At 56.1% G+C, this 21206-nt stretch overlaps 1 protein-coding gene across 1 annotated transcript; it reads left to right on the top strand.

Annotated features, from left to right (window-relative positions):
• Positions 1 to 5625: 5625 nt before the first annotated feature.
• TFAP4 (transcription factor AP-4) lies at positions 5626 to 17563 on the top strand. Its single transcript, XM_032397745.1, has 7 exons — positions 5626 to 5825; positions 12713 to 12878; positions 12996 to 13094; positions 13505 to 13675; positions 14506 to 14646; positions 15668 to 15820; positions 16568 to 17563. The coding sequence occupies exons 1-7, from the start codon at positions 5737 to 5739 to the stop codon at positions 16760 to 16762; spliced, it is 1014 nt and encodes a 337-aa protein (XP_032253636.1). The 5' UTR covers positions 5626 to 5736; the 3' UTR covers positions 16763 to 17563.
• The last annotated feature ends 3643 nt before the right edge of the window (positions 17564 to 21206 follow it).

Genomic DNA, 21206 nt, shown 5'->3' with positions numbered 1-21206 from the left:
TGCATAGACCACATTTTTTGGTATTCATTTATCCGTAAAGCCTGTTGATAACTCTCATTCACTCTTCCTACCTGGAATTTGGAGATGGGACTGGAGGAAGGGCAGCAATGGGGAAGAAGGGAGCTGGGTGGGCTCCTATTTGACAATGTAGAGGAAGGAGGGCCCATGTTCTGAGGCCACACTGCAGTCACAGCTCTTTTCCCCAGGTCAAGCCGGCCTCCTCCCCACACCAGCTTTCCAGAGCAGTGTCTGCCCAGGGTCTGCAGCCAGAACTGAGCTGCAGATGGGCCAGCTGTGTGTCAGTTCCATAGATGATAGTCTGCATTTCTAACACAGATCATCCACCAGGGCAGTTAGCTGCTCTCAGTCTTTACAGAGACCTCCCCCCGCCCCCCGCTGCCCCAGCCCATACATACATACGGTTTAAAGGGCAAGTGGTCTGCAGGCTGATTGTCAAACCACCTGACCCTATGTGCAGGCATCTACCATAAAGCACCGCAAGGTACCTTACAATACACCTGTTCTTTTCACCTGTGGCAGGTTTTAGCAGGAAGGGAGAAAAGCTTGGCCCCTCCTCTGTCCCTCCCCTGCACATCACCACCAAACCCTGTCATTCTTCCTGGGCCAGCTCAGATGCCTCTGGCCACCGCTGCCCATGGCAACCTGGCATCAGTGGTAACAACTATCACTAATGCTCTGATGTGCCAGGTGGATCACAGACTTCTTGCAACAGCCTGTAAGCCAGGTGCTGTGTGGCCTCTGTGTTACAGATGAGGAAGCTGAGTCAGGTTAAGGAACTTGTCCGTGGTCACCCTAATACCTGAAACTGGGGTTCAGGTAGAACCTGGATTCTGAACCACACTATACAGCTTCTGGTCCTTTCTGGAACTCTATTGTCCAAAAAGCTGGGAGTGTGTGTAGACAGAGACAAGGTCCAAGGACTTCGGCTGTGGGGGTGTCCCAGATGCCAAGCAAAAAAAGAACAAGAAGGTCACATACAGTGAAGACAGAAAACAGAGCTCCTTGGAGGTCACCAGTAATGCAAGAATAGTTTTCATGGAGTTGGGGGGGGGGGGCAGGAGAGGAGGAGATTGAACAAAACACCCACTTAGGGAGTTCTGCTGTAAAGAATAGCGGGGGGAGAGTGGTAGCTAGACAGGGTGGAGGGGTGTGGGTGTTTTGTTTTGTTTTGTTTTTTTTAAGTGGGAAGAACACAGCTTGTTCTTGGTGATGGAAATGATTCGAGAGAGGGCACACAGTGAGGATGCAGGAGAAACATCTTTGAATAATACTCATGGAGGGGTTGTCCACGCACGGACAGAGCGTGGACGTTCATCTAGAAATGGGCCAGATGGCAGATTACAGGTACAGGTAGGGAGGCAGAGGTGGCAAGAGGAGTGTGTGGGATATTTCTTCAAGGCTGATCCCATTTTCTCAGAGAAACAGGACCTGAAGTCATGTAGCTGAGTGAGAAGGTGGGGAGATGATGAAGGTCTTGAGGAGAGAGAAGGTGGGAGGAAAAACAGACCAGGGCAATAGGAGGCTCCACTGTGGGATTTGAAAATAAGATCAGTCAGATAGGTTGTGGGATTTCCTTTTCTCTGGGCTGTTCGGCTAGTTGGGAGGGTAGGGGTAAGGCAGGTGGGGTTAGACATGCAAGGGAAGGATTATATTGATGGGTTGTGAATTCTAAGCTGGATAAGGAGGGAAGTGAGACAATAAAGGGGCAAGGCATTGGCAGGATCAATGGGGTCAAATCCAGCCCCCTGGCCATTTTTTTCTTTTATTGTGGTAAAATGTACATAGCATAAAGTTTGCTATTTTCACTATTTTATTTTATTTTTTTTTAAGATTTTATTTTATTTTTTTGAGAGAGAAACCACATGAAGGGGGGAGGGTCAGAGGGCGAAGCAGACTCCCCGCCAAGCAGGGAGCCCGATGCGGGACTCTATCCAGGGACTCCCGGATCATGACCCGAGCCGAAGGCAGCCGCCCAACCAACTGAGCCAGCCAGGCGCCCTGTTTTCACTATTTTAAAGTGTACAGTTCAGGGAGTGCCTGGCTGGCTTGGTAGAGCATGTGACTTTTGATCTTGGGGTCATGAGTTCAAGCCCCACACTGGGTGTCAAGCCTACTTAAAATAAAAAATAAAAATAAAATATGTTTAAAGTGTACAATTCAGTGGCATTAATTGCATTCCCAATGTTGTGCAACCATCACTGTTTCCAAAATTTTCTGTCACCCCAAACAGAAACACCATACTCATTAAGCAATAACTCCCCCATTTCCCCCCCCACCCTGCCACACCCCCCCCCTCAGTAACCTCTGATCTACTTTCTGTCTCAGTGAATTTGCCTACTCTAGGTATTCATGCCAGTGGAATCATACAATATGTGATCTTTTGTATCCTGGCTTATTTTACTTACCATGTTTTCAAGGTTCATCTATATTGTAATATATATTAACACTTCATTCCTTTTTTTTTTTTAAAGATTTTTATTTATTTATTTGACAGGGAGAGACACACACACACACAGAGAGAGAGAGAGAGAGCACAAGCAGGAGGAGTGGGAGAAGGAGAAGCAAGCTCGCACCGAGGAGGGAGCCCGATGTGGGGCTCAATCCCAGGACCCTGGGATCATGACCTGAGCAGAAGGCAGACGCTTAATGACTGAGCCACCCAGGTGCCCCAACACTTCATTCCTTTTTAGGCTAAGTAATATTCCATCATATGGGTAAACCACATTTTGTTCATCCATTCTTCAGCTGAGGGACAGTGGGTGGTTTGCACCTCTTGGCTACTGTGAATAATGCTGCTATGAACACTGGTGTACAATTACCTGTTGGAGTCCCTGTTTTCATTCTTTTGGGTATATACCTAGGAGTGGAACTGCTGGGACATATGACAACCTCTGCCAGGTTTTGTATGGCCCCTGAGCTAAGAATGGTATGGTCCCCCCAAGGTGTTCACATCCCAATCTGTGGAACTTGTAAGTTAGCTTATGTGGCAAAAGGAGCTTTGAAGATACAACTAAGGCAAGGATCTTGAGATGGGGAAATTATTCTGGATTATCTGGGTGGGCCCAAAGTCATCATAAAAGAGGCAGAGTGTGTGTGGGGGGCGTCAGAGTCTGAGAAGGAGATATGGTAATAGAAGCAGAGGTTGGAGTGAGCCACCAGAGTGGGGTCACCAGCCAAGAAACATGGGCAGCCTCTAGAAGCTGGAAAGGTAAGGAAAGGAGTCTCCCCTAGAGCTTTCAGAAGGAACGCAGCCCTGCTGACAACAGGATTTTATTTTTTTATAAAATTTTTAAAAAAGATTTTATTTATTTATTTGACAGAGAGACAGCGAGAGAGGGAACACAAGCAGGGGGAGTGGGAGAGGGAAAAGCAGGCTTCCCACGGAGCAGGGAGCCCGATGCGGGGCTCGATCCCAGGACGCTGGGATCATGACCTGAGCCGAAGGCAGATGCTTAACCCACTGAGCCATCCAGACGTCCCCAACAGCAGAATTTTAGTCAAATATAACCCTTTTGGACTTCTGACCTCCAGAGAATACATTTGTATTGGTTTAAGCCAGGAACGTCGTGTTAATCTGTTACAGTAGCAATGGGAAACTATTACAAATAACTTGCCCTTTACAGAAAAAGTTTGCTGACCCCCTAATCTAGGGCAGGAAGGTGACTGAATCAGGGGTGGAGGCTCTAAGGGATTTTGCAGGGGGCACAGTGGACCGAATTTAGGAATCCTGGGTACGGGGACAGCCTGGAGTTTGAGGGTCTTTTGTCACTTCGGGAAAGAGGGCTAAGTGTTGGGAGGGAGTTGGATGGGGTGGTGGGGGCTGCGGTGGTATTTCAGGCCCTGGGGGAGGGGCGGTTGAACCACCGCGGGGAGTCTTTGGCAGAAATGAGGAGACCAGTCTGAATGACAGGGTGCTCAGGGGGAACCAGGCTCCACCAAGGCAGTTCTGTAAGAGAAGAGCAAGGGAAAGACACACTTCTCCCGGCTCTCATTCATTCATTCCTTCATTCATCCACTCAGGCACTATAGACCTGACTCCATGTATACAGTTATGTGGCCCTGTATCCTATTTGCCCCCCAGAAGTCATCATTTCCTGAGCACATTTCCTGTCCCCACAGTGAGGCTTTCCAGGGACTGGGATCTGTACTTGGGGAAACTGCCCAACAGGTTGGTTTAAGGATCGGAGAACATGCATGCAAAAATCTACAAGGTTGTGGCAATATCTAGTAACAATAATAGTTCCTAAAGTTAACAGTAACCCTTGTTATTAGTAGGAATATTTTAATTAGGAGGCGCGATTTGGGCGGAACCTTGAAGGCGGATGGGATTGGGAAAGGCGGTGGGCAGGAGGGAGGACATTCCAAGGCAGGCGTGGTCTTCCTGAGCCAGGAGCCAACCCTCCAGGAGCCAGGGGAGGGGATATGGGAGGGAGGACGGAAGCTGGCCGCACAGCGTCCCTCCCTCCCCGCCCCGGGCCGTCACCCGTAGTAGAGAGCGCACCCTGGCGGAGGAGCAGGTCCCGCACTGGCTTAGCCATGAATGAGAAGCTTCGGCCCTCTGGCCCTCCGCCTCCTGCTGTCCAGCCTCCCCGCGGAGGGGGAAAGTGGGAGGGAGGGTAATAGGGGGGTACCCGGCAGCAGCCACCAGGCTTCCGAGCCGCGCAGGCAGCCTGCCGCCGGGGCCGCTGCCGTCCTGGCCCGCCTCCACCCTTCACTCCCCACCGGGGCCCCCGTTTCCTAAGGCAGCCCCAGGATCTGAGGCGCCCGGCGCACCCCCCTTTGCTTCCTCCTCCCCGGCTCCGGGATTCCCAGGCTCCGGAGCCCGGGCTGGGCGGCCAACTGGGCAGGCAGGGAGGGAGGGGGCTGGCTGGCCTCCGAAGTCGGCCCCAAGTTACATGTGGGAAGAGGTGGCTGTGACGCAAGTTTCCAGGGGGCCCTGGGCTCGGAGGGAGCGCGCCAGAGCGGCTCCTCTCCGTGCAGCTGCAACCGTGAAAAAGAAAAAGCCCCGAGCAGCACCCCAGGCCGCCTAAGCCGTCTTCGTCGGGCCCAGCTGCGCGCCCTCTGTTCCCGAGGGCCGCCGAGCGCGGGACCCTGCATCAGGCAGTCCCTGCCGGACCCCGGACGCACGGGCTAGGCTCCCTCGCGGTGGCTGGCCCTTTTTTTTTTTTTTGCAACGCTTGCCAACCTGTCAGCTGATGGACCTCATCACCCATAGTGGCGCATGTAGCTCGGCCGCAGCTCGCTCCATTCACGCCGCGCCCCCCCAGCCGGCCCACGGCCCCCGGCTCCTGGTGCCGGGCGGTAGGCCCGCAGACCCTGGCCGCAACCGGCCCCCGGGGGCCTGCGCCCCTCTCGCCCCGGCCTCGCGCCGCCCGGGGGGCGCTGCAAATAGTCCTTTGTTTACATGCAATTCCTTACTCCGCGGAAGGAGGCCGGGGGAGTGCTGAGTTTTCACCAGCTGTTTCCCGCCTTGAAACAGACATCTGATCAGCTGCAAACACACACACACATACACACGCCCGGGGAGGCAGGCCGGAGAGACCTCCCTCCCGCCCCTCCCGCCCGCCTCCCTCCCCTCGCCGCCGCCGCCGCCAGCATCTGGGACCGGCCGTTTCTGCACCTCCGTCCGGCGCTGCCCTTTGATTCGGATTTCCATCTTGCATTCTCCGGCTGACCGCGGGACCCGGCTCGTGCAGAGGAGGGGGGCCGATCGCTATGGAGTATTTCATGGTACCCACTCAGAAGGTGCCCTCTTTGCAACATTTCAGGAAAACAGAGAAAGAAGTGATAGGAGGGCTCTGTAGGTGTGTACTCCTCCTCCCCCCCACCCCCTTCCCATGATTGCAGCCCCCGGCCAGCCCGCCCGGGCTGGCGCGCGTGTGCGCACGCATGGCCCGCGCTGCCGACCCCGCTCGCCTTTCTTAGCCGCCGGGGAGGCTACAGCCCCGCGCGCTGGGCTTGCGCGGCCGGGGGACCCTCCTCCCCCGGAACGTGGGGGCCCCAAGCGGCCCCGGTCACTTTTGTCCGCTGCAGGCGGGCGAGTCGCGACGTTTGTAAATTGCAAACAGACCCACGTGGTTCTGCAGCAGTCCCGGCCATGCTTGGTGCTGGTGGCTTTCCCCCCCGCGCTTCCTCCTCCCCCCTCCCGCGGCGGCTTCCTTCCTCTCCCTCCTTTTTCGCTGTCTCTGGACAAGGGGGCTTGGGGGGCCCGGGCCGCGCGTGGGGCTGCGGCGCGGGCGGCTACAATGCAGCCACGCCGCGGCTCTGGGCGCGGGGTGGGGGGGGAGGATCGGGGAGCCCGGTGATGTGTTTGCAGGGAGCGGGGCTGCGGCGGGGATGGGGGGGCGTGCTCGAGTGGGGGTGCGGGAATGGGTGGGACCCGAGAGGCCGGCGCTACCGGCCGTGTGGCGCCGCGGACTCCGGCACGTTGGCGGCCGGTCGCACGCTTGCCGCCCGCGCCCGGGCGCTGTTTACTAGCGAGGCCTGGACGTGACTCTGCAGCCCTCTTGGAGTAGGCGGACCTCGGCGCGCCGCCTCTCGGGAGCTGTAGTTCCCCGCGCCCTGCCGGTGCGGCATTGTGGGAGTTGTAGGCGCGCCGGGGCCACGCTTTCCCCGCACAAAGCTCGGCTCCCGAGGGCTGGATGGGCCAGGCAGGCCCGGGGTGGGGGTGCTTTTTGGGGAGGGGGCACCGGACGCCGCCACTGGCTTCACGAGGCCGCTGCCTGTAGCACGCACGTCTCGGCTGCAAACTTTCCCATCCCACGCCCCTCCCCCTAGCCATAAACCGAAAGCGTTCAATCTTGCAGCCCGGTGGGTGCGTGGGTGGGTGATCCCAGGTCCCCGGCCCTGCCCGGGAGCCACTTCCCAAGTTTGCCCCGGGTTGCTCCAGATCCACCCTTTATCAAGGATGATGGGTGCGTGCACCACTCGCATCCCGTTTCCCTGGACACTTGTTAAAATGCACATGCCCGAAACTCCGATGGCCAGGAGAAGGGCCTGGGCATCTGCAGTGAACACGGCCCGCGGGACATGGCAGTGCTGCGTCTGGGGCTCTCCTGTGTGCCCAAGTTTGGAACCTAAAGGCCCCTGAGAACCATGCTACTCCTGGAGCGAAATGGCTCCCTAGGGCTGGGGCCACGTGCTCTGCCGCCCGGGGCAGGCTGGGCGGGGATTGAGGGAGGAGGAGCCCGGGGCGGTGTGGCCCAGGCTGGTGGACAGCAGGGGCTGCAGAAACCGGGTTAGGAGAAGGTTGCCTCTCAAGTATACACACACACCCCCCACTTCGCCCCAGGGCTCCTACCTTAACAGTTCTCAAGTTCAGGGTGCTGGCCCTTCCAGAAGGTCTACCTGGAGGGCCTAGCTGTAATAAGTTAAGAAAAAAAATTCTGGAGCTCTTAATATGTTTTAGGGATTCGTTTTGCTAGATTTTTCTCATCGAATTTTCACACTCTTCTTCCTCAGTTAAGCGGCCTTATGATTCCCATATGGGATGAGGACAGAGGCTTGAGAAGGGCAAGTGGTGGGGCTGGGACTTGAACCCTGATCCCAGAGCCCTGCTCTTACCCCTAGTGGCTGGTTGCTCAGAGAAGGGCTGGGCGGGACTATTTGGGCCTGATCCTGGGCAGGCTTGGCACAGCCGAGACCTCTGGCCACCAGGCCTGGGACTTAGTTGGATCCTCTCTTGGCCTCCCAGGACTCTGGCTTCACTGTCCTTGTCCCAAGCCCTGCTTTAGAGGAGTCCAGCAGTCTCTAGGGGTCAAGTGCCCCAGGCTCAGGCCTGGGGACATGCTCAGCCTGCCTATCTGTGAGACAGGTGTAAGCCTGTGCACTGGGTGTGGAGTTGGGCCCTCTGGGTTTGTTCATTTTCAGAAGAAGCTGTGGGCTGAGGTGGGATCAAGTGTGTGGGTTGGGTGGGACCTTCGGGCTGTGTGGACGGCTTCTGAGGCTGGGGGGCTTTGTTCCATCCCTCAGTGACTAGAAGGGCTCCCTACCTCTCTCATTCCCCTCCCAGGCCCACTGGAGGGGGCCGTACTGCAAAGTGGGCACCAACTGATGTGTCCCCCACCCCGCATCACCCTCCTAGCCCGGCTCATGCCCATGCTGTGTGGTTTTGGACTTGTGTGGTCTCACTGCTCTCCACTTCTATAAAATGGAGCACCTGTGAAGGTTGGCTGTGTGTCTGGAAAGTGCCTGGTGTCTGTTAAAATAGCACTCAAACTCTTAGAAGTGGGAGCATTGTGGTCTTATTAAGTGTTTACCTGCTGTCCTTGGTGGAGGCAAAGAGACCAGTTCTCAGGAGGTAGAGACAGTTAGGGGCTTTGGAGTGTGTCTTGAGTCCCTGATCCAGTATATATGTGGCACCTACTCTGTGCTGGGAACCAGGATTGGCCCTGTCCTAACAGCTCAAAATCTGGTGCTAAAGAGTCTTGTCAGCCCCGTAATAAAGAGAGATCTTGGGATCTCCTGGAGTCCTGTGTACAAACTCTGGAAAAACAAGGCATCCTGTTGCCCTCAATCTCTTTTTTCTTCTTCCATCTCCTTCTCTCTTTTATAACCTAAGGATCATTTTTACTTACTTATTTATTTTTAAAAGTACTCTCTGTGCCCAATGTGGGGCTTGAACTCATGACCTCTGAGATCAAGAGTCTCATGCTCTACTGATTGAGCCAGGCAGGCGCCCTCTTCCTCCATGTCTTTTAAATTTCACCATGACCCTATGAAGTGAGGCAGTAGCCCCCCATTTTACAGGTGGGTAAACAGGCTTTGGGAGATGAAGTGCTTAAGCATGGGATTCCATGGCTAGTAAATGGCCGGGCTGGTTTGTACTTGAACACAGTGCAGGGAGCTCCCTCTGAAGGACTGAGGAAGCCCGAGAGGGGGGAGGTGTTTTGTTTTGTTTTGTTTTTTATTTAACAATTTTTTTTTTTTTAAGATTTTATTTATTTATTTGAGAGAGAGAGAATGAGAGAGAGCGAGTACAGGAGAGGGGGGAGGGTCAGAGGGAGAAGCAGACTCCCTGCCGAGCAGGGAGCCCGATGCGGGACTCGATCCAGGGACTCCAGGATCATGACCTGAGCCGAAGGCAGTTGCTTAACCAACTGAGCCACCCAGGCGCCCGGGAGAGGTGTTTCTGATGGGAACAGCCTGGCCATGGTCTGTTCAGAGCCAAGGGCAGGGGTGGCAGGCTGATCAGAGTGAGGTGTATGGATAGAAGCAGTGGGGCTGGGTGAAGGCCCTGGGCTGCTTCAATACTTGGCTGCACAGAGAAGGATGAGCGCCTTGGCATCCTTGCTGAGGGTCGCTTCTTCCCTCCTGTCCTCCTCTTGGGGTGTGGGAGAAATCCCATGTAGGCTTTCCCACCTCTCACTGGAAATGTTGAGTGGCATATATGTGAGTGACTTTGGGCAGTGAAAAATGAGAGTTCTCCATGCCTAATCTGAGGCTGGAGCCGAGCCTGGGGGTGTAGGTGGGTGGGGGCTACTTGCCTTTGGGCTGGGCAGGAAGAACAGGTACAGGTCAGGATTCTGTCTTGAAGAGTGTGCTCCCTACCCCAGAGGCTCTGATTGCTATGCTGGTGTTATTCCCAGGGGGCCGTCTGGGGGTACTCTGGTATTGGGGTGGCAGTCTCGGCACCCAGGGCTGGTACCCAAACTGTTCTTGGCCATTGGCTGCTTTCTCCTGGAGACTGACTGTCGGAGGGCAGTCCGGGAGGGAGAGAAGGAACAGACGCTGGGTGTCAGTGGACCCTTCACTGCTCACCTGCGAGTCTGAAGTTGATGTGGAGGGGGCAGAGGGCCTTACCATTCCTTACCATTCCTGTAAATCACATTTATGTGTGCAAAGCTCAGAAAGAAGTGTAAGAAACTTTCAGGCATTTGCAGAAAAAAATCCCCTTTATCCCTATCTAGTACAGTAGCTGGACTAGCCATCCATTACAGGAATCTCTGGTTGGTCAGCGATCAGGACCCCTGGTTGGCCAGCACTCCCACCAATCAGAACTCCTGGTTAGCCGTGATTCCACCAATCAACAGCTGGTTAGCCGGCTTTCGCCAATCAGAACCCCTGATGAGTCAACATTCCACCAATCAGAAACCTTGGTTAGTCCACATTCTATTAAAGAAACTATCAGCTGGTACTTCCAGGGCCATTTCGGTGAGTTATCCATGAGGGTCTTGGTGGCAGTCCCTCACGAGGAACTGCAGCTTTGGGGTGAAGTCTGTTTTCTGGGACTTGAGTGCGCATTAGGTTCCCCAGCAGCTGGTTCCTGAACCAGGAGGCTGGGTGGATGGACTTGGTGGCGAAGGGGACAGAACGGATGGAACATTGGGAAGAACCAAGATGAGCAGGCTCTGCTCCTTGCCTGGGTCCTTCACTCTCCTTTGGTGTCTCCAGTTCCCGGGCATCCTGGGGAGAAGGGAGGAGCGGAGGGTCTCCCAGGGCAGAGATTTTCATGGGCAGATGAGCTGGCTGGTTGGGGGAGGTGGGGCTGAACTCTGGTTTCTTTGGGGGTGGGGGGGCATTGGTGGGACTTGGGGGGGCAGTGGGGGCTGGGACGTGCAGGAGCTGCATTGCCTGCACCCTGTTCCTCCTGTCTTTCATGGTGGACTTGGGCAGGGCATTCTACTTCTGTGCCTGTTTGTTGGGAGGGGCAGGGACACTACCTGCTGAGGCCATACACGGGACTCTGGTAAGCAGCAGCCGCTTTGTGAGCCGTCAGTGGAGGGTACCATGGCGGGGGGGGGGGGGGGAGCTGGGCTTTGGCATCTGCAGGTGCCTGTTGAGCCCTGGTCTGGCTGTCTGACCTTGGTGGCTTGGCTTCCTTTGGACATCTCTTCCCACCTCTTTTTTTAAGTAAGCTCTATACCCGACATCGGGCTTGAACTCACGACCCCAAGATCAAGAGTCATATGCTCGTCCGACTGAGCCAGCCAGGCTACCTACCCCACCTCTTCTTCTTCTTCTTCTTCTCCCCACCACAGAGGGTCTGGAGGGCACAGCCAGACCAGGGAGCCTGGACTAGGTTCTAATGCCCCCCACAAAGGGCAGGCAAGCCCCTGCATATCAGGTCTCAGGCCTGCATCCTCTCCATTGTTCCGCCCGGACATCCCATCACCTCCACTGCAGGGGCGGGGAAACTGGAAGAAGGGAGGTGCCCCTGGCCCAGAAGTGGGGGGCCAGATGACTGGTAGTCTGACTCTAAAGCCCTGTCCCTCCTCACTCTGAGCCCTGAGTCTTATCTGTGAAGAAAGGGTTGTGGGCCCCCTTTCGAACATCGACATTCTGGGTGCCGTGATGAAACTGCATCCTGAGGCAGGGGGCCCGGGGAGGCCTTGGAGGTGCTGGTGGAGGAGAGGGCTTGTCTGTGGACCCCCAGCCGAGGCTGACATGGACTACCTCTCTGTCAGGAGAGGAGGCGAAGGCCCAGGAAGGGGCAAGGGCAAGTCCAGGGTCCTGCAGGCCTGGAGTAGGACAGATGGCTTGGGCCAGGGGGCCAGGAAAGGCCTTGGCTGTCTCCAGCTGTTGTAGACGTGTTCTCCTGGGTTTCTGAGCAAACTCCTTTCCGCCTGGGGATGGGCACGGGGGCTTGGGCACCTCTTTGAACCCAGGGCCCCCATCGATGGAATAAGGCTACCCGTAGTCCTTTTCCCTACTTCTCTAGAACCAGGGGTGTGAGCTCTCTTGGCCCAGGCCTGGACCAGGTCACCCCCGGGAGGGCCCCTCAGGAAGAAGCCAGGGCTGTGGCTTTGGGTGGGGCCGGTGGCCTCTTCTGGGAGCCCAGCATCTGGAAGCCATCAGGCCAGGGGCGGGGGGAGTTACAGGAGAGGGCCGGGAGAGGGGAAATGCCTCCTCCAGGCCACACACAGGCCCAGCCCTCGGGAGCGGTGGCGTTGGGCCCACAGGCCCTGCTGCTGCCTTTGCCTCCTGCCGATGCCGCTGGGCCCACAGCCTCCCCCCTTCCACTGGCTGCCTTCTCTCTCACCCCCTAGCTGCTGCTCCTGTAAGATGCAGTCACGTAATTTGCAGTACCATTTCGACTGCACGCTGAGAGCTTTGCTTGTCTGGCACTGGGTGGGCTTGCCTCTTGGGGTGCTTGGGCTTGGGGGAGAAGTGTCTCCAGGGGTGGTTGGTCTGATGTCCCCTTCTTGGAGGGAGTGGTACCTGTCTCGTTTCTGAAGTCTTAGCATGGGGTCTCTGGGGCCAGGCTGGGGGCTTGCAGACGAGTGTGTGGCTGGAGATACGGTTGTGGCAATGGGGAGGGAGGAGGGATCTCTTCGCTCAGTCCTCAAGCCTGCAGTCATGAAGGAGGGGGTCCAGGTGTATAGCCAGGAGCTCAGAGGTGTCCCAGGGACAGGTGTCTGCAGTTAATTGTCTGGGACCATGGGCATCAGAATCACAGAGATTCTTGGTAGCCGTTCAGGCTTCTGAGCCCCACCCACACGGGCTGGGCAGACACCGGGGCTGGGACCTGGGGCTGCACACTTACTGACGCCCAGGCATCCCAGAGCATACTACTCCATCACCCTCCAGATCTGCTGCGGGTGTAGGCATCTGACAGGTCTGGCATCTTCTGCACTGGGAGGGATGAAAGTTATACTAGGGGCCCTCTGGAGGTGAATGGTAAAGACAGGGTCCCACCGGGGCAGGGTACGGAGGGCACCTAGCCTGAGCATGTCTTTATCCTCCCCTGCAGCCTTGCCAACATTCCACTGACCCCTGAGACTCAGCGGGACCAGGAGCGGCGGATTCGGCGGGAGATCGCCAATAGCAACGAGCGGAGGCGCATGCAGAGCATCAACGCGGGCTTCCAGTCCCTCAAGACCCTCATCCCCCACACAGATGGAGAGAAGCTCAGCAAGGTGGGCTAGGGCCCGGAAGCCTTCCTGGAGGAAGTGGTGGGCTCAAGTGGGGAGAAGAAAGTGAGCCTTGGCAGACCCTGCCCGCTGGGGTCCCTGACTTGTCCCTCCCGCCCTCAGGCAGCCATTCTCCAGCAGACGGCAGAGTACATCTTCTCCCTGGAGCAGGAGAAGACCAGGCTTCTGCAGCAGAACACACAGCTCAAGCGCTTTATCCAGGTAGCGCCCTGTGGAGGCCTCCTGCTGCCTCGGTGCCTTGCCCTCTTCCTGGCTCCCTTTCCCTTGTTTGGCCTGTCCCGGCTCCCCATGGCCTGGAACTCTGATGTGCTTGCAGGCTGCATCTTCCCCACTGACCTGCCTACTTCAGGCATTTCCCTTCCTGCCTGGGCCTCTGTTTACCTATCCGTCAAGTGCAGCGGGGTGGGCTCTGGAAGGAACCGGGTGATTTCTGGAAAGCAAGTCCATTCTGCTCCCTTTCTGGCCTTTGGCCGTTTGTTGGATTTGCAGAATGGGGCACACCTGGGCCTGACAGCCTTGGGGGGCTGAGAGGGAGTCCTCTGACCTGGTGGCGGTGCTGTTGGTAATATGGGGGTGTCAGAGCACACTCACTGGCCCCTTGGGGTCCCCAGGAGCTGAGCGGCTCATCCCCCAAGCGGCGGCGGGCAGAGGACAAGGACGAGGGCATCGGGTCGCCAGACATCTGGGAGGATGAGAAGGCGGAGGACCTGCGCCGGGAGATGATCGAGCTGAGGCAGCAACTGGACAAGGAGCGCTCGGTGCGCATGATGCTGGAGGAGCAGGTGAGGCTGCTGGGTTGAGCAGTTCTTTATAGGCGCACCTGCTTTGTGCCAGGCCTGAGAGTGAGGGACCCAGCCGGGAGCAAAGCAGACGGCTCCCTTTCTTCGGGGTCACTGTCTGCACGGGGTGGGGGAACATTAGAGGATCTCACACTGTAAAAACACAGCTGTGGGGTGTCTCGGGGGCTCAGTCAGTTAAGCCTCTGCCTTCGGCTCAGGTCACGATCCCAGGGTCCTGGGATCCATCCCCACGTCTTGCTCGCTGCTCAGCGGGGAGTCTGCTTGTCCCTCTCCCTCTGTCCCATCCCCCTTCCCCCCCTTGTCTGCTCATGCATGTGCTCTCACTCTTTCTTAAATAAATAACATCTTAAAAAAAAAGTAAAATAAAAACACAGCTGTAATAAAGGCCACGTGCCTGTGGTGGGCACTGGGGAACCAGGGAGGCTGCCCCACGGCTTCTCCGTGGAAGTGACTTGAGCTGAGGTTGGGAGGTCAAGTCTCGAAGTTAACGGTGCAGAGAGGCGAGAAGGGTGCTCTGCACAGAGCAGCATGGGCAGGGGCCTGGAGGTGGGAGGGAGCCCGGCATGAGGGAGGCCGTGGCAGGAGAGGAGGTGAGTCACGGCGAGCCCGGCAGGCTGCTCTAAGGACTTTGGTCTCTACCCCGAGGGTGGACGAGCTCCATGCTAGGGTTTGCAGCAGGAGCGAATGGTCTCTTGGCGAAGGACGGAGCTTGGGGAGGCTGACCTCAGCAGTCCTGAGGGCCCTGCTCGCGGTGGGGGGAGGCGCCGGGGTGTGGTCCGAGCCCTGCCCCGAACCTATTGTCCTGTCCCCAGGTGCGCTCGCTGGAGGCCCACATGTATCCGGAAAAGCTCAAGGTGATCGCACAGCAGGTGCAGCTGCAGCAGCAGCAGGAGCAGGTGCGGCTGCTGCACCAGGAGAAACTGGAGCGGGAACAGCAGCACCTGCGGACCCAGGTGAGCAGGAGGTGCTGGGAGGGGCTTTTACCTGCAGCATCTGCCTCTGGGCCCTGGCGGGGCAGACTCAGGGCCTAAGGTTACTGGCTCCCAGGTGTCCTGCATGTGTTATTACGTTGAAGCCTTGTAACCGCCCTTTGAGGGCTCTTATTCTTCCCATTTTACTGATGGCAAAATTGAGGCACGGAAAGGTTACATTACATGCCCACTTGTGATCCTCAATGGCATGGCCGTCGAAATCCAGAGTCCACACTCCTGACAAACAGTGTATTTTTTTTTTTTTAAGATTTATTTACTTAAAAAATTTTTTTTGAAGATTTTATTTATTTATTTGACAGAGAGAGAAATAGCGAGAGCAGGAACACAAGCAGGGGGAGTGGGAGAGGGAGAAGCAGGCTTCCCGCCGAGCAGGGAGCCTGACGTGGGGCTCGATCCCAGGACCCTGGGATCATGACCCGAGCCGAAGGCACACGCTTAACAACTGAGCCACCCAGGCGCCCCTACTTTTAATAAATTTTTTATTTACTTATTTTAGAGAGCGAGAGCAAGCACGAGTGGGGGGAGGGGCAGAGGGAGCAGGAGAGAGACTCTGAAGCAGACTCCCTGCTGAGTGAGGAGCCTGATGCGGGGGCTCGAGCTCACAACCCCGAGATCGTGACCTGAGCCGAAATCAAGAGTCGGATGCTTAACTGACTGAGCCACCCAGGCACCCCATAACCACTGGATTTATTAGCTATTGAAGTGCTTGCTTGGTGCTGGAGAGTGAAGGGGCCACGGGATCTCAGATGGCTGAGAAGGCCCTCTCTGGACCAACCTTTCCCTCATTTTTAAAATAAGAGGGGTGGAGCACAACCTGGCTGGCCCTCTGTGAGTGAAGGAGTTCAAGGGCTGGGGTGGTTGGCAGAGGCTCTCTCGAAGCAGATGGTTTCGAGGGCCGTCCCTCTGTGAGCGACAGAAGGACAGAAGGGAAGGGGCAGCTCCTAGAACCTTTGGAAAAAGACTGAGGGCCTCTGTCTTGCAGCTCCTGCCCCCTCCGGCTCCCACCCACCACCCCACAGTGATCGTGCCGGCACCACCCCCTCCCTCCCACCACATCAACGTTGTCACCATGGGCCCCTCCTCGGTCATCAACTCTGTTTCCACATCCCGGCAAAACCTGGACACCATCGTGCAGGTACCTGGGCTTGGGGACGGGGCATCATGTGGGAACGGGCCCTTTGTGTCCATTCCCGCGTCTCCCTTTCTGTGTCTGCAGTGGGAGGTGGCTCTGGAGAAGGTTTAGGGCAGAGAATGGGCAGGGGACAGCATGGCCTGGAAGACCCCGTTCCTTCCCTCTATGGGATTTGCTGAGAGGGCTCTTTGCTCCCTGAGCCGCCTGCTGTCAAGTTCCTGTATCCAGCTCTTGGGGTGGTCCAGAGCTTCCTCTCAGCTCCATCTCCCAGGACCCGGGGCGGGGTGCAGGTGGCAGGGGCTGGCTGGGGGACAGTTAAGCCTCCTGCACAGGAGGAAGAAACGAGATGATCGATCAGCTCCGTGGGTCAGGCCCGAAGTCTCTGCTGGGCCCAGCTTTGCATGGCCCCCCTTGGGAGACCCAACAGCATCACAAAAAGAAAGAACTAAACAAAAAAACCCCATCAACCCCTGCAACTGTAGTTGCACATAAACCCAGCAAATTGAATAATAAAGTTAATAACAGAGACCTTGCGTAAGTGAACAGGCACTTTGAAATATATAAATGAGGGACGCTTGTGACTCCCAGGCGACCCTGCACTGTGATCCCCTAGGAGTTTTTCGGCTTAGCCGAGGCATTCTGACCACTGGGCAGGCCGGCTGCTGTCTTGCTAGGCTTCCTTGTGGGCCTTTCTGGAGGGGGGTGTGTGCGTGTCCCCGGCCGCCCTCATCACAGCCTGGCCCCCCCCAGGCGATCCAGCACATCGAGGGCACCCAGGAAAGGCGGGAGCAGGAGGAGGAGCAGCGGCGAGCGGTCATCGTGAAGCCGGGCCGCAGCCTCCCCGAGGCCCACGCCTCTGACACTGCCTCCGATTCGGAGGCCTCGGACAGCGACGCCATGGACCAGAGCCGGGAGGAGCCAGCAGGGAACGGGGGGCTTCCCTGACCACCCCCCAGCCCTCCTTTCCCTTCTTGGGGCTGGAGGGGGCCGGTGGGGCAGCAACAGGGAGCAACGCAGGTGAACGAGTGAGGAATTTTTACAAAATTACGACGTCATTTGGGTCTCTTTTATGACCTCTTTTTCAATACTGTAAATCCACCTTGGAGCGAAGCCACCTGACCTGAGGTTCCGGGGGCTGGGGTGGCAGGAGCGTGTGGGAGCACCGGGACACCTGGGGCTGGGCCTCGCCCCGGAGGCCGGGGGAAGCTGACACAGGTGCCTGGCCTCTCTCCGCCAAAAAGCATTTTTTCATTTAAACATGTTTTTAAGAACAGGGAAAATCAAACAAAACCCCAAGGTATTCTGCCCTCCCCAGAGCCAGCCCTAGACGGTCAGTTTTTGACTCCTTCCCTCCTCTTTTTGGTTTTTTTCCTTTCTCCTTTAAGCACTTACATGGGTTGGGGGTCTGGCTGGGTCGGGGCTCTCTGGGGGCCCGGGGGTCTACAATGCTTCTCGGTTGGGGTTTGCTGCTGCCCTTCTCCCCTCCCCTCCTGGCCTCGGCTCAGCACGAGGATTTGCCACTCCCCACCACCACCCAGCCCCACCTCTCCCTCCAGGTTTCCCATCTTCCACCCCAAAAATGTCTTTGTCTCTCTCTTTTTGTTTTGTTTGTTGTTGGTTCTTTTTGGTTTTGGTTTTGTTTATCTTTTCTGTTTTTTGTTTCTTGTTTTTTGTTTTTGTTTTTTTTTTTTTTACAATTTTGAGGTCTTTGTGTTCAAGGAGAAGCTATTATATTTTGTTAAGAAAGTGGGGGGAAAAAAACCAAGAGGCCACCGTGCCTTTATAAAGAAACAAAATAAAGTTTGTACTTTGTTTTTTAGATTCTGTGTCTCCTGGGTGTGTGCTGTCCTGAGGGGTTGGGGAAGGCTTTCTGGACTAGAGTATGGGGTGCTCTTGGGGCCCTCCAGAGGGGACTGGGTGTAGCTGAGCACGATGACTTCCCCCAGCTTGAGCGTCGTGTTGCAATGAGCAGTCAGGGTCCCCAGACTCCCTGGGATTACTCCCTCAATCATGCAAAGAGGGGAGATAGTGTTGGGGGTGGGAGGAGTGTCTCCCAACTTGGTGGGAGGCAAGGAGAGAATGAACCACCAAGACAGGTTCCTATCTCTTAGAGAAAGGACACAGGATGTTCAGGGGTCCTGGCTGTCACTAGGCTTTGCCACTTCCTCATCTTGTGTAACCTCCCTGAACCTCAGTCTCCCCAGCTACAGAAGGGAAGGGAGTATTACCTCCTGGTGTGGTGGTAAAGAGATCAGGTCCTGGAGTCTGTCTGCCAGCAGTCAGTTCCTCCTTGGGTGAGCCCGTTGATCTCTGAGCATCGTTTCGTCATCTGAAGTTGGAAGTCAGTGGCGCAAGGGCATTTCATCTTACTGGGTAGGGAGGTGGCCTTTAACTCTCTTAATCCTTCATGCCCAGAGACAGCTTTACAGTGTTCCTCTTGGGGTTCCTGGGTGGCGCAGTCGGTTGAGCGTCTGACTCTGGGTTTCATTGTCTCAGGTCGTGATCTCAGGGTCGTGAGATCGAGCCTTCCATCGGGCTCTACGCACAGTGTGGAGTCCGCTTGGGACACTCTCTCTCCCTCTGCCCCTCCCCCCCGCACATGCGCTCTCTCCTCTCAAATAGGTAAATAAATCTGAAAAAAAAAAAAAAAAAAAAAAACCAAACCAAAAAACCCCCAAAGTGTTCCCTTTCTCCTGCTTTTCCTCATGCACACATTGTGATAGGTACATGGGCACTGAGGCCAGGGCAGAATGGCCAATTCACATCTCACCCCACGAGCTTGTTTTTTTTTTTTAAAGATTTTATTTATTTATTTGACACAGAGAGAGAAAGCACAAGTAGGCAGAGAGGCAGGCAGAGAGAGAGGGAGAAACAGGCTCTCCACCGAGCAGGGAGCCGGATGTGGGGCTCGATCCCAGGACCCAGGGATCATGACCCGAGCTGAAGGCAGCCACTTAACCGACTGAGCCACCCAGGTGCCCCTCACCCCACGAGCTTGTTGAATAGAAAGGCAGGCAGGAGCCTGAACGTTTTTTTTTTTTTTAGAACTTTTAATTTTTTTTAGATGAAATTTACATAACTTAAAATTAAGTATTTTCAAGTAAACCATTCAGAGGCACTTAACTATATTCACACTGTTGTGTAACCACCACCTCTATACACTTCCAAAACCTTTCTATCACTCCAAATGAACTCCTTACCCCCTAATCTCCCCATTCTTCCCTCCCAGCCCTTGGCAAACACCAATCGGCTTTCTGCTCACGTATTTGTTTTTTAAAGATTTTATTTATTTATTTGACAGAGAGAGACAGTGAGAGAGGGAACACAAGCAGGGGGAGTGGGAGAGGGAGAAGCAGGCTTCCCGCGGAGCAGTGAGCCTGATGCGGGGCTCTATCCCAGGACTCTGGGATCATGACCTGAGCGGAAAGCAAACGCTTAACTGTTTGGAGTCACCCAGGTGCCCCTGCTCGGGTTTTTAAAAATGAAAGGGTTTTAGTGTTTTAAAAATGAAAGTATAATTTACATTTGGTAAAATTCACACTTTTTAGTTTTTGGTTGTGTGAGTTTTAACAAATGCATACAGTTGTGTAACCATCACCACAGTCCTCATCCTCATTGTTTTCACTGTCCCTTTGTAGTCCGACGCTGGCAACCACACTGATCTGTTCCTATAGTTTTGCCTTTTCCAAAATGTCATATAAATGGAATCATATCATGTTTAGCCTCTTGACTCTAGCTAGCTTCTTTAACTTAGCATTATAACAAATTTTCCTTTCTTGGGTCTATCTAGCTAAATTTACTTAATGACATTAAAATGCGTGTCTGAGGGGAGCGGCTTCACTAGGATCTGGTTGAGGAGACCCCTTCCCAAAGCCAGCGGAGCGACCCTTTCCAGCCAAGTGCAAAGCGCACTGGACGGGTTCCATGCGGCTCCTAAGAGCATCAATAGAGGGCGCTGTGGGCCCAGGACGCCAGGCCCAGTGAGGGCGGAGGCTCCGCCTCTTTCCGGTGCCCGCGGGACTGCTCAGTTCCTATAGGCCAGAGGAGGAACTTGGGGGCGGGGTCGGAAAGTCCCCTCCTCCGACTCTCAGTGGCGCGCCTGGCGACAGCAGGCGGTCTCCCCAGCAGGCGGCGGAAGTCAAGGGCGAGGACGCGGCCCCGCCCCTTCCCGGACTCGCCCCCCCCCCCCCCGCCCCCTGGGCGCGCATGCTCCTTGGCGCCTCAGGCAGCCTTGCGCGCGCTCCCGCCAGCCCGCTCCTCTGGCCCCACCCCCGGTCTCGCCCCCGCCCGCTCTCACGCACGCCTCGCACGCAAACGCCGCAAACGTGCGGCTTCCGTGTGTTCCCCGCGCGGAGGCGCTCGCTTACTTCTTCCCGCGCCCGCCGAGCCTGGGACTCGGCCTGCGGTCTAGTGCTGTAGCCGGCGCGGTACGGCGGGAGTCTTAGATGGTTTAGTGGCCGCAGTGAAAGGAACAGGTGATGTTAATTTTAATGACGTGTTTAATTTTTAAGCCACAGCATCCGCAACAGTGTCATTTCAGAACAGGTGATGAATGTAAGAAACTACGCACGAAATACCTCATTCTTTTCTTCCTGCCGTATTTGGGAACCTTGTCTGCCCTGGCCATACTTATGTGGGGACAGCCACGGGTGCAGGGTCAGCAGCCACACGTGGGGCAGCGACAGGGTCCAGGGTCAGCAGCCACGCGGGGGGTAGTGACAGGGCCCAGGGTCAACAGCCACGCAGGGGGTAGTGACAGGGTCCAGGGTCAGCAGCCACACAAGGGGTAGTGACAGGGTCAAGGGTCAGCAGCCACGTGGGGGGTAATGACAGGGTCCAGGGTCAGCAGCCACGTGGGGGGTAGTGACAGGGTCCAGGGTCAGCAGCCACGCGGGGGGTAGTGACAGCGTCCAGGGTCAGCAGCCACACAAGGGGTAGTGACAGGGCCCAGGGTCAGGAGCCACGTGGGGGGCAGTGACAGGGTCCAGGGTCAGCAGCCATGTGGGGGGTAGTGACAGGGTCCAGGGTCAGCAGCCACACATAGCGTAGTGACAGGGTCCAGGGTCAGCAGCCACGTGGGGGTAGTGACAGGGTCCAGGGTCAGCAGCTACATGTACAGTGGCTCTGGTCCAGATGGCCATACCACCTGGGGGCCAGGCTTGGTGGTCTGGAAGGGCATGGTGTCCTGCAGGCTTTGCATAGGCTGGCTTGGGAGGAGGAATAAGTGGAGAAGATGTGGGAATGGTATGGCATAGGACATCCAAGGCTGCTAAGAAGCTTGGACTTTATTTTTTGTGAGTGGGTGGGGGCGTAGGAGAGACACGATCAAGGCAGTGTTCCACAAAACCTCTTTACTGAAGTATCACAGAATACACACTCAGAAGAGGAG

Source organism: Phoca vitulina, unplaced genomic scaffold (genome assembly GCF_004348235.1).
Source record: "Phoca vitulina isolate PV1807 unplaced genomic scaffold, GSC_HSeal_1.0 scaffold102, whole genome shotgun sequence".
In the NCBI taxonomy this organism is placed as follows: Eukaryota; Metazoa; Chordata; class Mammalia; order Carnivora; family Phocidae; genus Phoca; species Phoca vitulina.
The sequence above is the reverse complement of the archived record's forward strand: the minus strand, read 5'-3'. Positions and strand labels throughout refer to the sequence as shown.